The 19,983-nt window shown below is 37.5% G+C and overlaps 4 protein-coding genes across 9 annotated transcripts; 3 read left to right on the top strand and 1 right to left on the bottom strand.

The window, feature by feature from the left end:
* Positions 1 to 832: 832 nt before the first annotated feature.
* LOC105137229 (WUSCHEL-related homeobox 8-like) lies at positions 833 to 2,696 on the top strand. The gene is made up of 3 exons (XM_011042910.1): positions 833 to 1,251; positions 1,716 to 2,120; positions 2,288 to 2,696. The coding sequence occupies exons 1-3, from the start codon at positions 1,092 to 1,094 to the stop codon at positions 2,371 to 2,373; spliced, it is 651 nt and encodes a 216-aa protein (XP_011041212.1). The 5' UTR covers positions 833 to 1,091; the 3' UTR covers positions 2,374 to 2,696.
* A 2,923-nt stretch (positions 2,697 to 5,619) lies between these two features.
* On the top strand, positions 5,620 to 14,229 carry LOC105137226 (epidermal growth factor receptor substrate 15-like 1). Its single transcript, XM_011042905.1, is given in 14 exon segments — positions 5,620 to 6,012; positions 6,270 to 7,650; positions 8,058 to 8,276; positions 8,375 to 8,598; positions 8,981 to 9,055; positions 9,620 to 9,691; positions 9,780 to 9,878; positions 10,470 to 10,541; positions 10,617 to 10,731; positions 11,167 to 11,235; positions 11,397 to 11,685; positions 11,795 to 11,879; positions 12,586 to 13,004; positions 13,448 to 14,229. Coding segments are annotated over 13 exon segments (3,252 nt in total). The 5' UTR covers positions 5,620 to 5,877; the 3' UTR covers positions 13,003 to 13,004; positions 13,448 to 14,229.
* LOC105137227 (coiled-coil protein) lies at positions 14,141 to 16,800 on the bottom strand. 3 transcript variants are annotated; one of them, XM_011042907.1, is made up of 7 exons: positions 16,575 to 16,800; positions 16,272 to 16,389; positions 16,020 to 16,178; positions 15,778 to 15,824; positions 15,564 to 15,651; positions 15,368 to 15,481; positions 14,141 to 14,542 (listed from the first exon to the last, which is right to left on the bottom strand). In XM_011042907.1, the coding sequence occupies exons 1-7, from the start codon at positions 16,710 to 16,712 to the stop codon at positions 14,517 to 14,519; spliced, it is 690 nt and encodes a 229-aa protein (XP_011041209.1). In that variant the 5' UTR covers positions 16,713 to 16,800; the 3' UTR covers positions 14,141 to 14,516. The 3 variants fall into 3 exon arrangements, with proteins under 3 accessions (XP_011041209.1, XP_011041210.1, XP_011041208.1); XM_011042908.1 differs by having other exon boundaries at positions 14,141 to 14,527; XM_011042906.1 differs by lacking the exon at positions 14,141 to 14,542 and adding an exon at positions 14,552 to 14,778.
* A 73-nt stretch (positions 16,801 to 16,873) lies between these two features.
* On the top strand, positions 16,874 to 19,662 carry LOC105137225 (Pentatricopeptide repeat (PPR) superfamily protein). 4 transcript variants are annotated; one of them, XR_844514.1, is made up of 6 exons: positions 16,874 to 17,100; positions 17,199 to 17,317; positions 17,409 to 17,594; positions 18,059 to 18,115; positions 18,547 to 18,688; positions 19,209 to 19,242. XR_844514.1 is itself a non-coding variant. In XM_011042903.1 (6 exons), exons 1-6 carry the CDS (start codon positions 16,969 to 16,971, stop codon positions 19,250 to 19,252), a joined length of 603 nt encoding a protein of 200 aa, XP_011041205.1. In that variant the 5' UTR covers positions 16,874 to 16,968; the 3' UTR covers positions 19,253 to 19,662. The 4 variants fall into 4 exon arrangements, 1 of the variants encoding a protein (XP_011041205.1); XR_844516.1 differs by having other exon boundaries at positions 18,039 to 18,115; XR_844515.1 differs by having other exon boundaries at positions 18,039 to 18,115; positions 18,624 to 18,688; positions 19,209 to 19,231.
* Positions 19,663 to 19,983: the final 321 nt, after the last annotated feature.

Below are 19,983 nucleotides of genomic sequence, written 5' to 3'. Positions count from 1 at the left end.
CTCAGATTTCTATGATAATAATTACAAATATAATAAAATGTTATTAAGAGCGGCGAGCCTATTTTAGACTTAAGATTTAATTTAAGATGATTTTTTTAAAATAAAATGAGAATTAACTCAAAGTGACTTGATCGGTTTAATTAAAATTTAATTTGATTTTTTTCAAATCAACATTATTTTAATTAATTATTATCTGCCCGTTTGACTGATACAGATTCAATAACTTTGGTTTCGAAGGAAGTAGGTTATACTAAATAATTTAGTTTGAAACAGGATGAGACTAAGACTTGATTGAATTACCGGTAATAAAAAAAGAGAGCCTAGGCGCTAGGACAAGGAGAGCTCGTAACATTCTCCATTTTCTTACTCAAGCAAATGTTTGGACCATTGAGTCACGCATGAAATGCCGGATTCCATGACTAATGAAAACCGGCATTAATGTTTAAAAAACATTGATTTTCTTTGGATTTAACTCCCATGCATGTCTTCACCTAAAATAAACTAAAAAAACATAGAATAAGATTTTCTAAATAGAATAAACTCTATGTTTTACTATCAAAATTTAGAATTACTTGAATTGAGGTATTCATAATCTACAAAAGCTTTTTTTTTTTTAAATAAAATCTTAAAGACATATACGCCTCTTAAAGTTAATTAAGTTAAATATTTGAAGTTTTAATTTTGTTTTTAAAGGTGATTAGTTATGTTAAATCTAAACCAACTCTCAAAAAATTAAATTAAATTAAATAAAGAATGTTTGTGATAAAAAAGAGATAAATATGGAATTTACCGTTACTTGCAAAATCTATGATTCATATGAAGACCAAGATTCGGGGCGTGAGGGAGATCTTGACGCGCGAAACCCGCTCAATCATGCTAAAATGCGCACCTCGTCAACCCTTCCTGCCTTTTTCTACCCTTTATGCTGCAGAGCAGAGTCCCTCTTCTTGTCTTGCGATTGCTTCAATTCTACTACTTCTTCTTCTACTTCTCAACTCCTTTTTCACGTCGCAGCCAGAAAGTGAAACATTATTGGGAAAAGAGAGAGAGGTAGCATATATAAATAGTTCTTGTTAGCTAGAGAGAGATTCATGGAGGATGGAAAGTTTCAAAATGGAGGTGGGTTAGGTGTTAAAGTGATGACTGATGAGCAAATGGAGATGCTGAGGAAACAAATTTCTGTTTATGCCACTATCTGTGAGCAGCTTGTTGAGATGCACAAGTCTCTCTCTGCCCACCAGGATTTTGCTGGTTTGTTTCTTCTTTCCTTTGAAGGGTTTGTTGTGCATGTTATAATCTTTTGTTTTGTGTATCTATGAACTGAATCAATGGGGGAATTCAGTGGAGTTTGAAAGTTATTGGATATGGAGAGCTATGTTACTTTACCTTTTGGATCACTCTTACTCAATTTGCCCTCTTTATAGCACTGTTGGCCTTTTCTTTCTCTCAAAATTTCACTTGCCAATTGTTGATCACTTCCACCAGCTAAAGAACCCTAAACAGTATTGGTTTGATGGCACTTGTATTGCTGAATGTTTGAAGCTGTCTTGTTCTATCTTTATCGTGGGGGAAAGTTATGCTGAGATAATTCTTTGCCTAGCCATTTATTGTCCATGTAATTTGTTCTTGACTAATCGTCCTATTAATTTCTTAATAAGCATGTGTTTTACTTGGTTTTGTTGAGGTAAATCTTCGATGTTTTGCTTCTGATTTAGGCATGCGACTTGGGAATCCATACTTTTGCGATCCATTACTGTCATCTTCTGTCCACAAGATAGGGTCGAGGCAGCGGTGGACTCCAAAACCAGCGCAACTTGAAATCCTTGAGCAGATTTTCAAACAATGCAATGCGACTCCAGGCAGGCAGAAGATCAAAGATATAACCAAGGAACTTGCACAACATGGCCAGATTTCTGAAACAAATGTCTATAATTGGTTCCAAAATAGGAGAGCTCGTTCAAAAAGAAAGCAATCAGCTTTACTACCAAACAGTGGAGAATCTGAAGTAGAGACAGAAATTGAGTCTTTTAAAGAGAAGAAGACCAAGCCAGAAGACAACCAACCTGATGAAGACGCCACCCCAGTTTCCGACCACATGTACTTACATAGTCCAGACATAGGTAATGAATTTTTTTGTCCTTAATTTCCCGTAATATTCATGCATTGAGAGTTCTATTCAACACTTGAGCTATTTCAGACAGCCTTATGTCCGTAACCAGCTTTGATAAGCATGCACTGCGATTTTCAAACAATCCAATTTTCTTAAGCTATTGGTTTATGAATGCAGGAATAGACCAGTTGGTTGGGAAAATGGAATCCCCGGGGAGCTGTATTCCTTACTGGCAGCTGGAGCAATATGACTTGTTTGGATGATGTCTCCTCCAGAATTGCAGAAATGCTCTAGTAGAAGCTTGTCGAGTTTAAGGATGATGATTGATGACAATATAAGAGAAAACGTTTATACAGTCAGACATAACATGTTGAGCGGTTTGGTACGCGAAAGACTTATATTCGCAATGGTTATTAAGGGCTAGGTCTATTGTTGTGGGTTACATTTTACTTGATTGGGTCATTATGATTCTAGAGTGCCCATACTATATGCATCTTGTGCAAAAATCGACTGATTTAATAGGATCTGAGGCTTATGATAGCTGCTATTATAAATATAAATGACATGTATCTTCTATTTCTAGCAAGGCTATTTGGGAGGAGATTACTTACTATTAGCTGTTACCTTGGTTCCAATAGCGGATATGATTCTAGGCTGTCAGATGTACAAAGAATTTCTCAGCTATAGCATGTCTACGATGGACTCTTGCTGAGGGAACTGTGACTTGTATCGAAAGTGACATGCAGGGATGCGAGGTTTTACAAAGTGATCAGCTTCGTCTTTTTCATTGCTAAAAGCTACAAAGACCAAGCCAACATCAATATTTTCAGCCCCTCACAACCTGTTGTGTATCCAGTCTTCCACCAAAAATATACAAATGCTGATCACGATTTATCAATCCACACTGGATAAACTTTCTATAACCAAAATAACAAAGTGTCCTACCCTGCAAAATCAATTATTTTGGATTCCAAGGTCGACATCTTCGGTAGACTGGTTGCTGACGGTCATGAAGTTGACAGTCAAGAGTTACATGATCGATGCAGCAGCTGGGAAGTCAAACTCAGAATCCGGTTATAGTCACTATGCACTTAATTTATGATGATCCGTATTATAACCCCGAGATACACATTTCTGGGAGAAGATAGATCCCGCACTAGACCCTTGAAGATTTTCATGGCATGTAGAGCCATGTGATAGATTGTATGTTCAAGGAGGAACTTAGAATGTCCAATACTAGGTCAACATTAACCTTTCGTATTAGAAAGCATGCCTCCTTTCTGTAGTCTGAACTGCAGACAACAGAAATGAGATTCAGATATGAAAGTTTTCCACAGGTAAAGGACCATGTGCCCAAAGCTCGAAGCATTTCTAAATCACACACCTTTGACTTTGTAGTCCTCCAGCCTCCTGGATTCTGTCGTTGGGGAATATATGAATCTATCAAGGGAACTCGAGATTGCAGTTTTATCCATGCCTGAGCAGGTAACTGGCAATAAATCCTGCAACCATGTTAAGAAACATTATTCAACCGTTAAGAGAGAACAATGAACATAAAAACACCTATCATGTTTTTAGTGGTATCAATGTTTTCTTTTAGTTGCACATGAGGCCATAATGCATACTGGTAGATAGTCAAATTACTAGCAAAGATAACAACATCAAGAAATAGCAGGCTCGTCATTTACCTTGAACCTATATAAGAATCACATTCCAGGTCAATGATTTCTTAGCAACTTACCATGGAAGCTTGTACTTCAACTTCATCTTGGGACTTGAGTTCTTAGCAGCAGCTTCACACTTTGTCAAGAGACTGCTTTCTCGCCATACTGATCAATCTTTCTCAATTTCGGACTTTTGTTTCTTGTGTGCCCTTTGATTTGATCCTTTGGGGAGAGACTTTTCTCCTTGTTAGCATCCGAATTCGGCAAGAGATCCGCCATATTCTTGCCAACCTTCGCCTGCAAATAAGTTGAGGCAGAGGCCCTTATATCTGCTGACTAGACCATGGAAAGAAGACAGAATTACTTTATTAAAAGCAAAACACGTGAAGATAAACAGAAGACCTTGGCATTCCTAAAAAAGGATCTTGATCCTTCATGCATAGCATTATCCAGGCTAATTGATCAAATAGATTTCTTGTCATACTGTATGAAAAGGAAACTATACAGAAGCTGTAAAAGCTTCTTGTTTCAGTGGAATCTGTTTAGTCACAATCTGCTACTTCTATGGACTCTGAAATGGTGGGAGTTCTTGCCATTCCTCGTCCTCAGATACAGCTCTTGACACTCACATCCCTTTCGTGGCAGGATGCATCTTTTCTTGCATGGGGTGCCAAAACTTCTCTAAATTGCCAAGTTGCCATATATTTTGTAATAATAATTGGCGAAGTAGCTTCCGAGCAAATGCTTACATGTTGGATAATAAATTAATCATGATTTTAGTAATTCAATTTATTTTTTCTTAACAAGATGGACGAAGATTGATCCCAAAAGAATTTTTTTTATAGATTTGAAGATTTTTAATACTTAAATAATTATATTTTTAAAAGGAAATACAATAAAATTTAAAAAAAAACCTCTAAAAATAAATATACCATAAAAAATATAGATTTAAAACCTTTTTTTTCTAAGAATTTAATGAGTCTTTATAACTCATTTTTCTTATTGTTTTATTGAGGGGATGGCTTAAAAGATTTTCTTTTTTTGATAGCATTTAACTCTCATTTATCAAAGAAAAAAATATCTCTAATTTTATAAGAGAAAATTCTTAGTTGAGTCCAAGTATATAAAATCTATTAATTTATCATATTTTTATATATTTAGACTCAATACATGGTTAAACTTAAATATATTGGGTTAATTTTGGCCTTTGATTTCTTTAAATAAAAAATAAAAAAAATCAAATAAAAATAAAAATCGCTTATCCTTTGCTAATAAAAAAAGAGACAAGTAAATATTTAATTTTTTTTATACCATACAATATCTACAAAAGACAAACGAATTAAATTATTTTACAATACAATAACTAATTCAGGAAGTATTTTTGTAGGGAGACAAAAACCTTTTCTTTTCCTTAAAAGTTTTTTACACAATAGGATTTTAGCATTGCTATTAAATATCGAATAAACTGTCATACTAAACTTGATTTAAATGTTTTAATTGAAATTATTTTTTATATCAATTCTATTAAATTTAAGTGACTCACGATGTAGTTTATTTAATCAAAATTAATTCAAAATCAGTTGGGTTAAAATTAATAAATTAAAAAAATTAAAATAGCTTCATTGACTCGATAATCCAGATCATTTTCTAGATTAGACACCAAATTGTGTCTGACACTTATGGATTTTAGACGTTCACATTGATTTGATTATTAGGGCAAAAAACCGGAATCACCTGACCGGAAAACCGGCCACAAATTGGGCTAAATTGAAAACACTAATTCCTGAATACGGTACATTTTTGAATTTTAACAAGAAAAGCGGGGCGAATTCATAAAACCACGCAATTTCTCTTTGTTTTTCTTCCAGCACCAAACTCATCCTCTCGCTTGCTTTCCTGTCGATTTGGGAACATAAACTTTGCAAAAAAAAGATATCCTCTTCCTTTTAATTAACTAAATTCCCAATTCAATTCCAAACTCCAATAAACTCCCAATTGCTCTCCTCGATACAACCACCAGGATTTATAATTTTTTTTTTGTAACTTTACCTCCTTTCTTCTTCAATTCAATTCATGTGATCTACTAAATCGGAGGAAATAGAAATGGCGGTGCCAAACATGGATGTATTCGAAGCTTACTTCAAGAGAGCTGATTTAGATGGAGATGGAAGAATTAGTGGAGCTGAAGGTTTTTCTTTCTTTCAAGGATCCAATTTGCCCAAACAAGTCCTTGCTCAGGTCATCTCTCCCTCCCTCTCTCCCTCTATATTCTGTTGATTTTTGTTTAAACTTCAGAATTTGAATTATTATTAGTGAATGCATTATGTTTAGGTTATTTTTTAATTAGATGCCTGATAGTGAAAAAGTTTATTTCTTTATAAAAATTTGATTAAATTGGGTCAAAGCTTTTTTTTTTGGAATATTATATGTGAGAATTTGTTATATTTAATCGGAGATTATTGGTGTTTTTTTTTTCTTTTGTGATGTGGGTGCAGATATGGATGCATGCTGATCAGAGTCGTAGTGGCTTCCTTGGCCGGCCGGAATTTTTTAATGCTCTTAGACTTGTAACTGTTGCACAGAGTAAGCGAGATTTGACACCGGATATTGTCAAGGCGGCATTAAATGGGCCAGCTGCAGCTAAAATCCCACCGCCGCAAATTAATCTTCATGCCACAGCGGGGCCTCAAATGGCTGCTGCTTCAACTGCCCTGCAGATGGGTGCTGGTGCCCCAACAGCATCTCAAGGTTTTGGCTTTAGAGGACCAGGAGTTCAAACGGCTGTGCCTCAAATGGTTGCTTCTTCTGGCCCACAGATGGGTGCTGTTGCCCCAACAGCATCTCAAGGTTTTGGCTTTAGAGGACCAGGAGTTCAAACGGCCGTGCCTCAAATGGTTGCTTCATCTGCCCCACAGATGGGTGCTTTTGCTCAGACAGCGTTGCAAAGTCCCGGATTTAGAGTACCAGGAGTTCCAAATGGTAGTATGAACCCACAATACTTTCCACAGCAAAGTCAGACAATGAGACCACTTCAGGGTGTCCCTCCTGGAACTGCTTCCCGTCCACCTCAGGGTATGCTTTCCAGTAGTCTTGGGGGTCCATCATCAGTAATGCCAACTGGAACTGCTTCTCATCCACCTCAGTTCATGTCTGGTGGTACTGTCGGCTCCACTCCCGGTGTATCAAACCCGAACATCTCAAATGATTGGCTTGGTGGAAGGACTGGTGGAGCTCCACCTGGCCCTGGAGGTGTCCGGCCATCTACATTGACCACTACTCAGCCACGACCTCTAAGCTCAGTTTCCTCCCAGCTCACTGCTAATGATTCTAAAGTCCCGGTTGTTTCTGGAAATGGGTTTGCCTCTAATTTGTTTTTTGGTGGTGATGTATTTTCTGCAACCGCTGCTGCAACAAAACAGGAACCCTCTCTGCTGTCTGCTACTGGTGATGCACAACCTCCGGTTAAGTCCGGCTCACTTGATTCACTGTTGAAAGCTGTTAGCACACCATCCTTATCTTCCAGTGTCCCAGTTTCTAGTGGCACCTGGGCCCAAGGCCCAGTTAAGTCCAGCTCACTTGATTCGCTTCAGAGTGCTTTTGCAATGCAACCTCTAGGCGGCCAGCCTCAGTGGACCCAATCATCACTGAGCTCCAGCCCGCATGTTTCAGCTTCAAGTTCTGCCTCAATTGTGTCACCTGGCATTTCAGCTGGAACTGGAAATTCTTCTGATAACTCACAGCTTTCATGGTCAAAGATGAAACCAGCAGACATTCAAAATTATACTAAAGTTTTTATGGAAGTAGATACTGACAGAGATGGAAGAATCACTGGTGAGCAGGCACGGAATCTTTTTCTGAGCTGGAGGTTACCAAGAGGTAATGGATTTTCATTTTTCACATGGCAATGGACTCTCTGTGGATTAAGCATTGTAAAGTGTTCATTGCAAATTAACCATATTGTTTAGGATCCTTCCAATGGGGGGAGTCAAATTGCTAATGGGACATTATTTTAGGATATGTTTTTTCTAGACTTTTTAATTTGATTTAGGTTTTTAGACTGTATAGTTTCATTGGTGCAGTGTAATGCTTCATAAGCTATTGCCTGAGAACCTTGTCTGACATTGATTTGGGATGATAGTTTCTCCAGGCTGTACAATTGATTTTGGATATGATTGAGATGAATATTCAGTGTTATATGTGTATTGCTGCATAAGAACTTTGTGCAGATCTCCTTTTCTTTTCTGATTGTTTATGCTTATTAAGTCTTTATCTTCCTCTTGCAGAGATTTTAAAGCAGGTTTGGGATTTATCTGATCAAGATAGTGATAGCATGCTTTCTTTGAGGGAATTCTGCTTTGCCCTTTATTTGATGGAGAGGTACAGGGAAGGCTGTCCTCTTCCAGCAGCACTTCCAAATCATGTTATGTATGATGAGACCTTGTTGTCAATGACAGGTCAACCCAAAGTTGCTTATGGAAATGCTGCGTGGGGTCCCAGGCCTGGTATGGGTTTCAGTTTCTTCAAAAAGATCTTTTATTTCTCATTCTTTCCTTTCTTGTGGATGAGATTTTCTTGATGTTCCCATTCTTCTTACTATTAGGTTTTGGACAGCAGCTGGGGATGGGTGCCCGACCTATGGCTCCTATCCTTGGTCTGAGGCCACCAGTTCCAGTAAATGTCCCCCAGCCTGATGCTGCAATGGCCAACAATCAGCATATGTCAGGAGCGCCAGTCTTGGAGGATTCCTTTTTGAACCAACATGAAGGTGGAGAGCAGAATTCAGCAAGCTCATTGACTCAAGATGGAACGGCCTCAGAGAAAAAGGCATCATGCTCTGCTCTTTTGATTCACACACCAAAATATTTTTGAATTGGATACTTTTTTCTTTTGGATTTTGCTGGAACCCTTTTAACTTCCCTAACCACAGCAGAAGGAATTTCTATCTTAGTCTGAACTGTAATATTTGCATTTGGATGTCAAGACCTAAAAGAATAACACTTCAATTTGGTCCAGAAAAAAATAAATTTCCATTGCTTTTATTCCATTTTGCTAATTGTTTGGTCATAGTTTTTCATCTAATTTCATCTGTTTAGTTGTCATCTTTTTTTCCGATGTTATTTTGCTTATCATATTTTTCTTTTCACCTGAGACACATATTTCTGAGATTCATTATGAAAGTTCAATGAATATGTTATATTTGGTGCAGATTGATGAAGCAGAGAAGCTGATTTTGGACTTCAAGGAAAAGATTGAGTTTTACCGTTCTAAAATGCAGGATCTTGTGAGTAGCTGCTCAACCCCCCCCTCTTCGATTTGTTTTCTTTTCATTGATACCCAACTTTTGCCAATATTTGATGCATGGAAATCAAATATGAGATGAAAATCCCAAGTCTTAAAAAAGGGGTGGTTTCAGACCTGGCCCTGACTTTATATGTGGTGGTTGGTGACACAGTAGTGTGTTGGGTGGAAAGGAGTTCAGTGATAATGAGACAACAAGATCTAGATCGAATATCTGGTGCTTCTTGTTTGCTTCAACGACCATTTAAGATCATTATTTATCGTTGGAGAATGTAGAGTAATTACAGAAGTAGTTCAAACAGACGCTCTTGACTGAAAAATTGTGTCTTCTATGAATGCTATTCATTAGGATATTTCAGTTCATGCTATTTTCTTCCCCTTGATCATCAACGATTTTAATATGTCCACTGTGCAGTATGTCTGTTGATAAAGAAACAATTAGGATTCAATCAGTTTGTCATCCTTTCTGAAAAATATAGCATCATAATGGATTTGTTCTTAAATTACCCTTCTCATTTTTTTTTGTCTTTCTTGTTGTGTATGCCAGGTTCTATATAAAAGCAGATGTGATAATAGGCTAAATGAAATCACAGAAAGGGCTTTGGCTGATACACGAGAGGTATTCTTTGAAATATAAAGAATCTGGTCTCAATCGTTCATAACAACGTGACTTCTATGGTGTTCTATATTGACAAATTACATAACAGGCAGGGTTGCTGGGTAAGAAATACGAAGAGAAGTACAAGCAAGTTGCAGAAGTGGCATCTAAATTAACAATTGAAGAGGCAACATTTCGTGACATTAAGGTAAGAACTGTACTTTTTTTTAAGTAGTGATGAGCCGGGTATTATTCCCTCTCTGTAAGCCTTTTGGAATGTCAATACTTCGTAGACAAGCCCTCTCCCTTCTCTCTTTATATGATACAAACAGCACATGCACATGTATGCACGAGTTACTGAACTGATTTCACCAAAGCTGATTTTAAGCAAGTGGATTTCATGCACTTTCTGCCTCATTACCTGGTCAAAGTGGACAGCTCATGACTTCATATTGTAACATGGATTCTTGTTCTTTTCTTCCAAAAAGTGGTTCTTATTAGATGCATCATCACATGCTTTCCCAGCACTTCACTTCCTTTTCTCTTCCTCTTTTTTTTTTTTTTATCTTTCTCAACAATGGCTGTAGTCTTTTTATCTAGCATGTTTAGATTTTAGACAGATAGTTTTTCCTGGATGTGAGAAGTCAACAATAAATGCGTTGTGCCCATTTAATTGGTGGCATTCAGTTTCGTAATTGCTTACCATTTGAAACCATGGAGCTTGTCTGGTCTTATAACAGTAAAATGCTAGTGTATGAAATTGTATCCCATGATATATTTTCTCCTGTGTAACATATAGGAGAGAAAGCTGGAGTTGCATCAAGCAATAACTAACATGGAACAAGGTGGCAGTGCAGATGGTATTCTTCAGGTAAATTGTAACAGTCTTACTGTGGTGTGTCATTGGAGATTTTATCCAACACTCATCCTTTGGTGCTTTTCATAGGTTCGTGCTGATCGTATACAATCAGACCTTGATGAGCTATTAAAGGCTTTAACTCAACGCTGCAAGAAACATGAACTCACTGTGAAGTCAACTGCAGTGATTGAGCTTCCTTTTGGTACCGTTACTCCTCTTTATTTTGTGTCATAGTGCCTGCCTTTTGCTACCGAGTTCTTAAAATAGCAGTCATGCTGTGCTTTACATTTCATCAAGCCCTTCCCTTCCCAGCTCAAAGAAAAGAGTTTGCTGCTTCATGTGTTTTTGAAAAGCAAAAGCAGGCTAGCTCTTTCTTAAATAATGTAATAACTGATGCGTGTTGAATTCTATTCCTTAAGAATACCCTGTTTGGATCCAATTCTTGGAGAAAATTTTCAATTAACAAGATCAATGATGCACTTATTTTTATGTGGCACATTGTAGGATTTTTTCAAGTTGTCTATTGTTCAATGTGTGGAATATTTTGTTGTATTAGGTTTTTCATCAACTTCTGAAAGAATTAGTTCCTATTATGGTTCCTTTCTTTGTTTATTTATTTATTTTTGCTATTCTCAAGGTTGGCAACCAGGAATTCAAGAGGATGCTGCTACTTGGGATGAAGATTGGGACAAGTTTGAAGATGAAGGTATGCTTTACCTTCCTAATGTGGTACTATTTATCACAGCTTATGCTTCATTTCTCCTTTTACATCTCAAATAAATTGCATGAACTGAGTGGATTTTTCTCATGAATATTGAACACATTTAGTAGGAATTTATTTGTGCAACATATCATTTCCACTTTCAGGGTTTTCCAACGAGCTCACTGTTGATGTGAAAAGTGCTCCTGGTCAAAAGGAGAGAGCATCTGTAGATGATAGTTTAACCCCTGATTCATTATCAAATGGTGATGGGAGGTCAGGGATTTTCACCGGCCAACATGTACTTGAGAGTGAATCTGCTTATAACCACAGTGAAGATGAAATGGCAAGAAGCCCTCAAGGCAGTCCAGCTGGAAGGTCTGCGTCAGAAAGTCCATCTCAAGACTTTTCTGATGTTTTTGCCAAGAGTACTGAAGCAGATATAGATACACATAGGTACGGCCATCGATTTGTTTCTATGCCTTTGACCTATATGCTCTTACTTTAATGCTGATTGTTGACCTACTTCATGATGATAATGAACTTTTTATGTTTCCGGCAATAGAAGCTTCGATGAATCAATTTGGGGTGCTTTTGACACAAATGATGATGTGGACTCAGTCTGGGGATTTAACCCTACAGGCAACAAGGTGAGTCCAAAATTCCTGAATCACTCTATTCTTCTGCATTTGATCATGGATACATGTTGGATATCCAAATCTGTAGCTTACTGAAGAACATTCCATGCAGTTATTACTTCTTTATAGATCACTCTATCCAACTTGTACCTGATATTGATTTAACCCACACAACTATGATTGTTGTAATGCTCTTATGATTTAAGGCATGCTCTTGTAATTACCATCATGTTTGCACGTAGGGTGCATACCTTAGGCCATGCCACTATCCTTAGGTTTCCATATTTTCAGACATAGGCTCTTTGGTGGAAGTGAACCTATTGGCCAGTCCACAGGTTTTAGCATCCAATGAGATATGAGATATCTAGATGCTTATTTGGTGTCCATGTAGTCAGTTGAGCTTCGTGATGTATGCCATGTGCTATTAGAGAGTTTGTACTGAAACCATTAAATTAGGGAAGCTTAATAATTTGGTTAGAAGAGAGCCAAACTGTGAGTTTTTTTTTTAGTTTTAGTATCTCTAACCTTACCCTTAAATTATGAACATATTTCATCCTTGATTTCCCATTTCAGTAAGCTCATAATGCTATTTGTTATCTGTGATTGTATTTTTTTTCCCTAGCATCGCAGCTTATTGGTTTGATATTGTATCAAACCACTAGGTTGTCAGTTTGGTAGCTCGCAAATATTAATTCACATGCACTGTGTCATATAGCAGGTATCATTGGAGAATGAGGGAGATTTCTTTGGATCTGATGATTTTGGTCTAAAGCCTATAAGAACGGGATCCACATCCCCTGCAAATACTATTCAGAAAAATAGTATATTTTTTGAAGAATCTGTTGCAGGCTCCCCAATGTCAAGATTTAGCAACTCTCCAAGGTACAGTGAAGCAGGGGATCATTTTGACAAACTCGAGATTTGATTCCTTTCCTTCAGCATGACTGAAGGTGGGTTTTCACCACAAGAAAAGCATGCAAGGTTCTACTCCATAAACAGCTTGAAAGATTTTGGCCATAGTCATGCATTCTCTTCATTCGATGACTCAGATCCATTTGGCTTCAGTGGCACCTTTAAGGTTTCATCAAACAATCCAACTCCCAAAAAAAGTTCTGACAATTGGAGTTCTTTCTAGCGGTATTGGTCTCTCTCTCTCCCCCTTGTAAAATTTCTTTATTTTGTTTAGGGTTTTTTCACGGTTGTCAATTTTTTGCTTGTGCTGTATAGATTGTGTTGAAAAGCTGTGTTGTTGTAAAGTTATTCATCATGGCCTTGCTTCATTTTTGTGCTGAGGTATAAAAAAGACATGCTACGGTTTCTGGGGGCATCCAGATCGAAATATAACGCTCTTGTTCTTCTGAGTGACAAATTCTTGAGACCAATAAAAAACTGGGCAGTATCAGAAAACAATGGTGGTGAAATTTCAGGTTCCCTCTTTTTCATCAAGTCAAATGTTTCATGATGCGTTTTACTTGAAGTTGCTTCAACGTGACATTTATAGTACGGCTGTATGATTTATTTGGCTTTTCCTTTTCTTTTCTTTTCTTATTTAATTTTTGGTGCTGTGAATTGCTTAACAGTGCAAGTAAGACCATAAACATCAGTTTGGAGGCGTGTGGCCTTCCCTAGGGTCGTAGGGTCGAAATGACTACGTGCTTCCTTGGATATTTTTTGTCATCCAAGTTGCTGTGTTTGGTCGGAGAAATAAAAAAATGAAATAAATGTTTCTAGGATGTTTTTCAAGTGAGTTTTTGTACAAGGAACAACTCCCCTGATATCCTTGCTATTTCAGTTTCTTCCATGTTCAACTTGGTTCCGGCTAATTTCTGAGGAAAAGAAAGATTCACTGCGTTTTTCTTTTAATTTTATTTTCCTTGGAAAAAGCTACATACAGGTCTGGTGGCAATAAATATTGGAAATGCATATAATCAGTACAAAATTTGCAGTCCATGACTGTCCATTTTCTTTCTGATCATCGCGGCACCATGCTTAAACAGTTATAAGAATACTTCGAAGCAGGTACTTGATGTTCCAAGATAGTTTAATTTGGTGGCGGCTAAATCTTTGTCTGACGACAGCACATTCAATCAATCATCGAGACCTGAATTCACCACCGATTATTCTCATTGACACCATCTCAGGGAAAAAGCATTGGTTTTTTATGTTTTCACTAGATCAGTCGATTTAAGAGCTTGGGCCATGAAACGTGCTACAAGGACTACTGGGCATCATGTATCTTCTTGCGCGCGCACAGCGTAGAGGGAACGACGATAGAGATAAAGGTGCGTTAGATATGATACATGTGATTTCTGGGCAGAAATTCTCACAGGAAGTGGCCAAATTTCACAGACTACAAATCCATAAATAAATAAAAAAACAAAGAAACAAAATGGTGAGATTATTGAGCTCAACTACAGAATGGTAAAATATGGGTGTAAAAGAAGCCACAAAGGATGAAGAGCAAAGAATTCAATTCTGCATCAAATTGGAAGGAAGCTCCAATAGGATTCTCCAGCTCCTATCTTTGGTGCTTTCTTCTTCAAAGACCCGCATCTATGATCCTAAGTGGTCATTACCTGGGCAACTGCATCCGTTAATCACGCATCTATTGGCAACCCAAAGAATCCCTTGGTTGCACATCTTTCAACATCATGGACGACCTGCAGAAACACAAGCTACGAGTCTGATCACCAAATCTGCTGAGATGAATGTTAATAAAAAAAATTGGGTTTGATGCCAACACATAAGAAAAATGAGTGGCAGCTTTATGATACAAAAAGTTCACTAAATGAAAAATATATAAACCCTGCTTGATATTGCTTCACAGTTGTCATCATTTCTGGATTGCAGGACTTCAAGCAGTAGAAGCAGCCTCTCTACTAGTAAGCTAAGGCAAAATGGTTTTCCAAACCTGCACACCAGTTGAAAAAGCCCCTTCACCTTGCACTAATAATAAGGTAAGCTTCATAGCTCTAACCTATACAAGGAAGAGGTTTTGAGGTGCTTTTTTTAGGTTAGGATGCTGGATACGGGATCCTCGCAGCAGGCTAAACCAACATCAAGCATGAGAGGGCAGCATCTAGAAGCTAGAGGTTGGGATAGCAAGAGAATGCTTTGCTTCCCCTTGCCATGAACTCTTGGCAAGGGGGGAGAAGTGTGACCTGGCATTCAGTGAGGCAAAAGCAAAAATGCCACCAAGTATCTGCCTCTGGCCTTTGTTTCTTTCTGGGGCATGGAGGTAATTCAGAAGATTGCTACGGACGCTAGTTGGTGTCCACCTCCCCTATCCTGATCCAGTGGACAGGAGCAAATCATGCATGCGCATGGTTGCTAGGGCCAATGGTGTGTAATTTGTGCGCCGCGCCGCCACGGTGGTTTTGGGTGTTGGACACCACAAGTGTCATGGGCATTTCTCTAATACTAACATGTGGCCAGATATTCAAGGGTATGTGGCAATGAGCAAGAGCAACCAATAATTTCAAAGTCATAATTACAGATACCTGAAGCAACAGACACCATGTCATCCTTTTGGTGATCTAGTTCTTTGCGGATTCTTTCATAAGAGGATAGCATTGCTGATCGCATGTTTGCTATTTCTACAAGTGTCTCCAGCGCTGCACAACAATTGAACTTTCAGAATTGGTCAGACACTTAGTTTTCACTACTGCCATAGCCAATTTGTGTTTAGTCATGCACCTGTCTCGAACGACAGCTGGGCAGCTCGAAGCTTTGGGGAAATCAGAGTCCCAAACATAGACAGTAATTTGGCTCGCTCTTTCTGAACCTACAAGAAAAAAAATCAAAAACACAAAACAACTCCTTTGAGCTCATTTACATTTCAATAAGCAGTAGATATCGAATCATACCACCAAATTCAATCCAAAACCAACAAAATCTATAAGACACCCACTTTTTCATCAACGTCAAGTTGAGCTCCACTCTCGGAGGTTTTTTCTTCTGCACACACAAATCGGAAGAACAATAGAGAGCCCACCAAGGAGATATCATTAAAAAATTACAAACAGCTCCAAAAAGCAACAGATAATTATCTCCAATAACTGGTTAAGAAACACTTCCATTTTACACACATTTACATCGCTTACAAAAACACAACTACAACCAACTTCCATGTATAGGGAAACAACATAATACCAGAAAGCTGGGAATCGCCGCGATGTCGGAGCTGTAAACTACTAGATTTCCCTGGCAACTTATCCTCCCCCAATTTCTGCTGCTCGTAACACTGTTTTCCATCAGCCACCGATGCCCATTTACGCAAGATAAAGCGCGGTTGAGCCTCCATAGAATCAACTATACCACCAAATAATCTCATGAAAAATAAAAATAAAAATGATTTAATTAATGAATATATATATATATATATATATAGCCATTATATCATACCATCTTCTTGATCTACTTGAACTGAAGTGGCAGCGGAGTGTAATTTATGGTCCAATAAAGCCCCATTTATTCGTGAAGCCCCCATCGACTGCCGAGCAATCGCTAAATCCAGCCATCCCTAAAACCACCACACACCACAAATTCATCTCAATTTCTAATTTTTTTACAGAAATTGCACACCTAATTAGAAATATAACCATGATCATTGAAATTTAACCTCCATTTTAACAAAAATTAAACTAGAATCTAGATTAATTATTAATATATTACAAAAAAATAATTTTTTTTAATAATACAGTTTACCTGGCGAAGGGTAGAAGATACGGAATCTAGCAGAGTCAAATAGTTGTCCGTCGAATCCATGAATCGTAGAACATCTTCATCTCCTACGACTTTTCGTACTTCGATTTCAAAGCCCGTTGCTTCTTCTTGTTCTTCCATTAGAGGGAGCTGGAGCTTCTTACTCGGTTTCTGAGCTGCTATAATTGTTTCTGATTGGATTCTGGATCGGATCGAATATAAAATGCAATCTAAAGTTTGTGGGGGTTATTGCAATGTTTAGAACTTCAGGGGGTGTTTTGTGATATTAAAAAATGTGAGACCAGACGGCGACGTTTTCGGAAGTTATTCAAGTGGTTTAAAAAGCCGCTCTCGTCGTCGTGGTGGATGTGGGGTTTAAAGTTTGAAGCTTTTAGCCATGGAGGGATTGGTGAAGAAATATCAGCAAAGATTTAGAAAAGTGAGAGGATTAATGGAGGAATGGGAACAGCTTCAATCTCGATTAATCTCTCAATTTAGTAACGCTTCTGCTATTATTGAGAGGTTAAAGGTAATTGTTGTTGTTGTTGTTATGATAATTAGTTTGTTAATTATTGTTAAAATTAGATTACAATTTTGAAATTGTCTGTTTTTAATTATGATGATTAGGTGATTGGAGATTGTAATAATTATGGTAATTTGAAGAGTGTAGATGGAATTGTAGATGCAGTGGTGAGAAAGCAGCTGGAGTCTTTGCAGACCATTTTGTTTTCCATGAATAAGACTTTGTATTTTTCTTTTTCTTGTTAAATTTCTTAACTTTTTTTATAAATTTCATTTCTTGGGTCGAATTTATATATATATACACATATATTGCAGGGAAGAGTTTCGCGGTGTGGTTTTGACAATTGAGAAGATGTATAGGGATGGTAGACAGTTAGTTAAAGGGGGTGGAGGTTCTAATCAGCTGAATGCGAAACAATTGTGGCAACGAGTTGGGATTAAACCATGTCTTGCTGACTGTTTAGATGGGCTTATGATTCTTCATGAAATGCATCAGGCTGAGTATGTGATGTTCTTTTGTCTAAAATCTTTACGTAGGTTTGGCTATTCTTTCTTGTATGAGTGCTTGGTCGGGTCACATAATTTTGTGTGTTCAAGTGGCCTTTGATATGCTTCATTCTGAGTACTTGACAAAATTTCATTCTTTTGTCTAAAATCTGTACATGGCTTTTGCTATTCTTTCTTGTTCGAGTGCTTGCTTGAGTCAAAGATTATTGTGTTCAAGTGGCCTTTTATATGACAAAACTCTTTTATATGAATGTTACTGCTATATAAAAAGGGTGAATATGAAGTTACACGATCCAAGATTGTTGTAAGCATCAATGATAGATCAGTTATAGCAATTGGGACACATGATTTATCTTGATCTGCCAATCATCTAATTAGCATCCAACAATGTGTTGCATTATCATGTTTGGAGTAGTGGTATTGTTGAAATCAGAATAGCTCATCTGATTTTCTGGCAGATACCTGCTTAAATCATCAGTTGTTTCAGCACTCTCAGCGCTCACCTTGAAACCCAGGTACGCTGAGTTCCATTTTTTAAAATGAGAACTTTATTTCTCTTGAATTCTTAGGGAACTTCTGTTGTGAATTGTATTACTCAGGTACATCGAGATTCATTTCTTAAAATGATTTCTCTTAAATTCTTAGGAAACTTCTGTTGTGAATTACATTTGTGGATATCTTAAGGTTTAGATATGAAATCTGAGTGGAAAAATGTACTTAGCACTAGATCTTAGTCACTTTTGAGCTTTTGTAGAACAAATACAGAAGAGAAGAAATAGCTGATATGTTTTTCCTTAACATCGACCCTATTCCTCATCTTCCTATTGATCCCAGAGTAGTTTGTTAAGTTCTATATTTACATACTAGGCTATAATATACTATATATTTATAACGTATTTTCCTGTCCTTTTGTTTATTTTACGTGTTTTTGCATTCATGCATGCAGATATCTTCGTATGTCTGCTAATGACTTTACAATCCAAGGGTTATAAACATATTGGCAATGGCTTGGCTATATTGCAGTTCCAGTGATCTTGGTGCGCTGCAACAACTCTTGATTGATCAGCCTAATATCCCCAAAGAGGAAGGTAGGACGCATATAATGAAGTATATGCTAGCTGATGTAATATAGTCCTCTGTCTCTCTACATATGATGTATTATACGATTAATTTTAGTTGCTTTTTCTTTTTTCAAAGCTAATTGTTAATAATTCCATCTATATCCACCAAAAGGAATTAGTATATAGATGAAATATTAAGTCAAACATTATGGTAAACTGTGACACTGATAAGTTGCCAGGATGATATTGCCAGTGGGATCTCGGAACAGTTGAATCACTATCCATATTCTTTGGGGCTTGGTGGCAGATCATTTAAACAGTTTTAGCAAAGATTAATTAAGCTAATCTGATGATTGGTTCTGCATTAAAAAGACAAAGTCCTGCTACTTAACCCTTTTATTTAGTTAAGAACATCCTCTGAGAAGACTTGCTCAAAGTGTTTCTGCTTTTATTGATGCTCACCTCTTAGTCCATAAGCATCATTGAATTGCAATTCTTTCTCATTATCAAATATTTCCACTGATTAGTTTCTGTTTCTCTAATGCAGTACAAGTCGTCTTTGAAATTATTTTTGCGGAAGAGATCTGTTAACTCCCTTTGTGGTTGCTGATAAGAGTCTGTGTGGAAATCGGGTAGCAGCATGTAGATGGAGACACAGGAGTCTCCATCTTCCTACCAATGTAACTCGTCATCTATCAAAGCACGTGTGGAATTCTCGATCCATCGTCCCAGAGAAAACCACTCAAAAAGCTTTCTTCTATAGATGCCTCTCCTACAATTCAAATGATGATAGAAGATGCCGATACACAAACGCATACAATTTATTTGCTTTCATTTTTCTTGTATTAGAAATACGCTACCATGGACGTGTTGTGTATTTTTCCAAGGTCGGTAACCAATGTGTGGGTGCAAGCTCAAGGCCAAGTGTTTCAAGTCTCCCTACACTGACAATCTTGACCCGACTACAAGTAATTCCACAATTGGTGACACTTTTTTTCTTTGCGGAAGAAAAGAGCTAGCCAATCTGAAGCTTAAGCCTTAGGTATTGGACACGATAGAATTCAAAGTCCTGCAGTGTACGCATGGGCCCATGCATCACCTTTGGTTTTGAAAGAAAGTAGAAAAATACACTAGAAAAACCAAACGAACTTGACTCGGGAATAGCCTATGAGAATAGCCACGCACATCATTCATGAATTTTGCATTATTATTGAAGACAAGCATTAAACACAAACGCTGCGTCCATCTATCCAAAACTTGTTCCAGTTGGAAGCATCGCATTTTTCATGTCCTGTTGTTGTTTCTACTACTGGTGTCTTGTG

The sequence above is a fragment of the Populus euphratica genome, unplaced genomic scaffold, assembly GCF_000495115.2.
Source record: "Populus euphratica unplaced genomic scaffold, PopEup_1.0 scaffold65.1, whole genome shotgun sequence".
NCBI classification, from domain to species: Eukaryota; Viridiplantae; Streptophyta; class Magnoliopsida; order Malpighiales; family Salicaceae; genus Populus; species Populus euphratica.
Note: the sequence above shows the minus strand (reverse complement) of the source record. Positions and strands in the feature narration are given on the sequence as shown.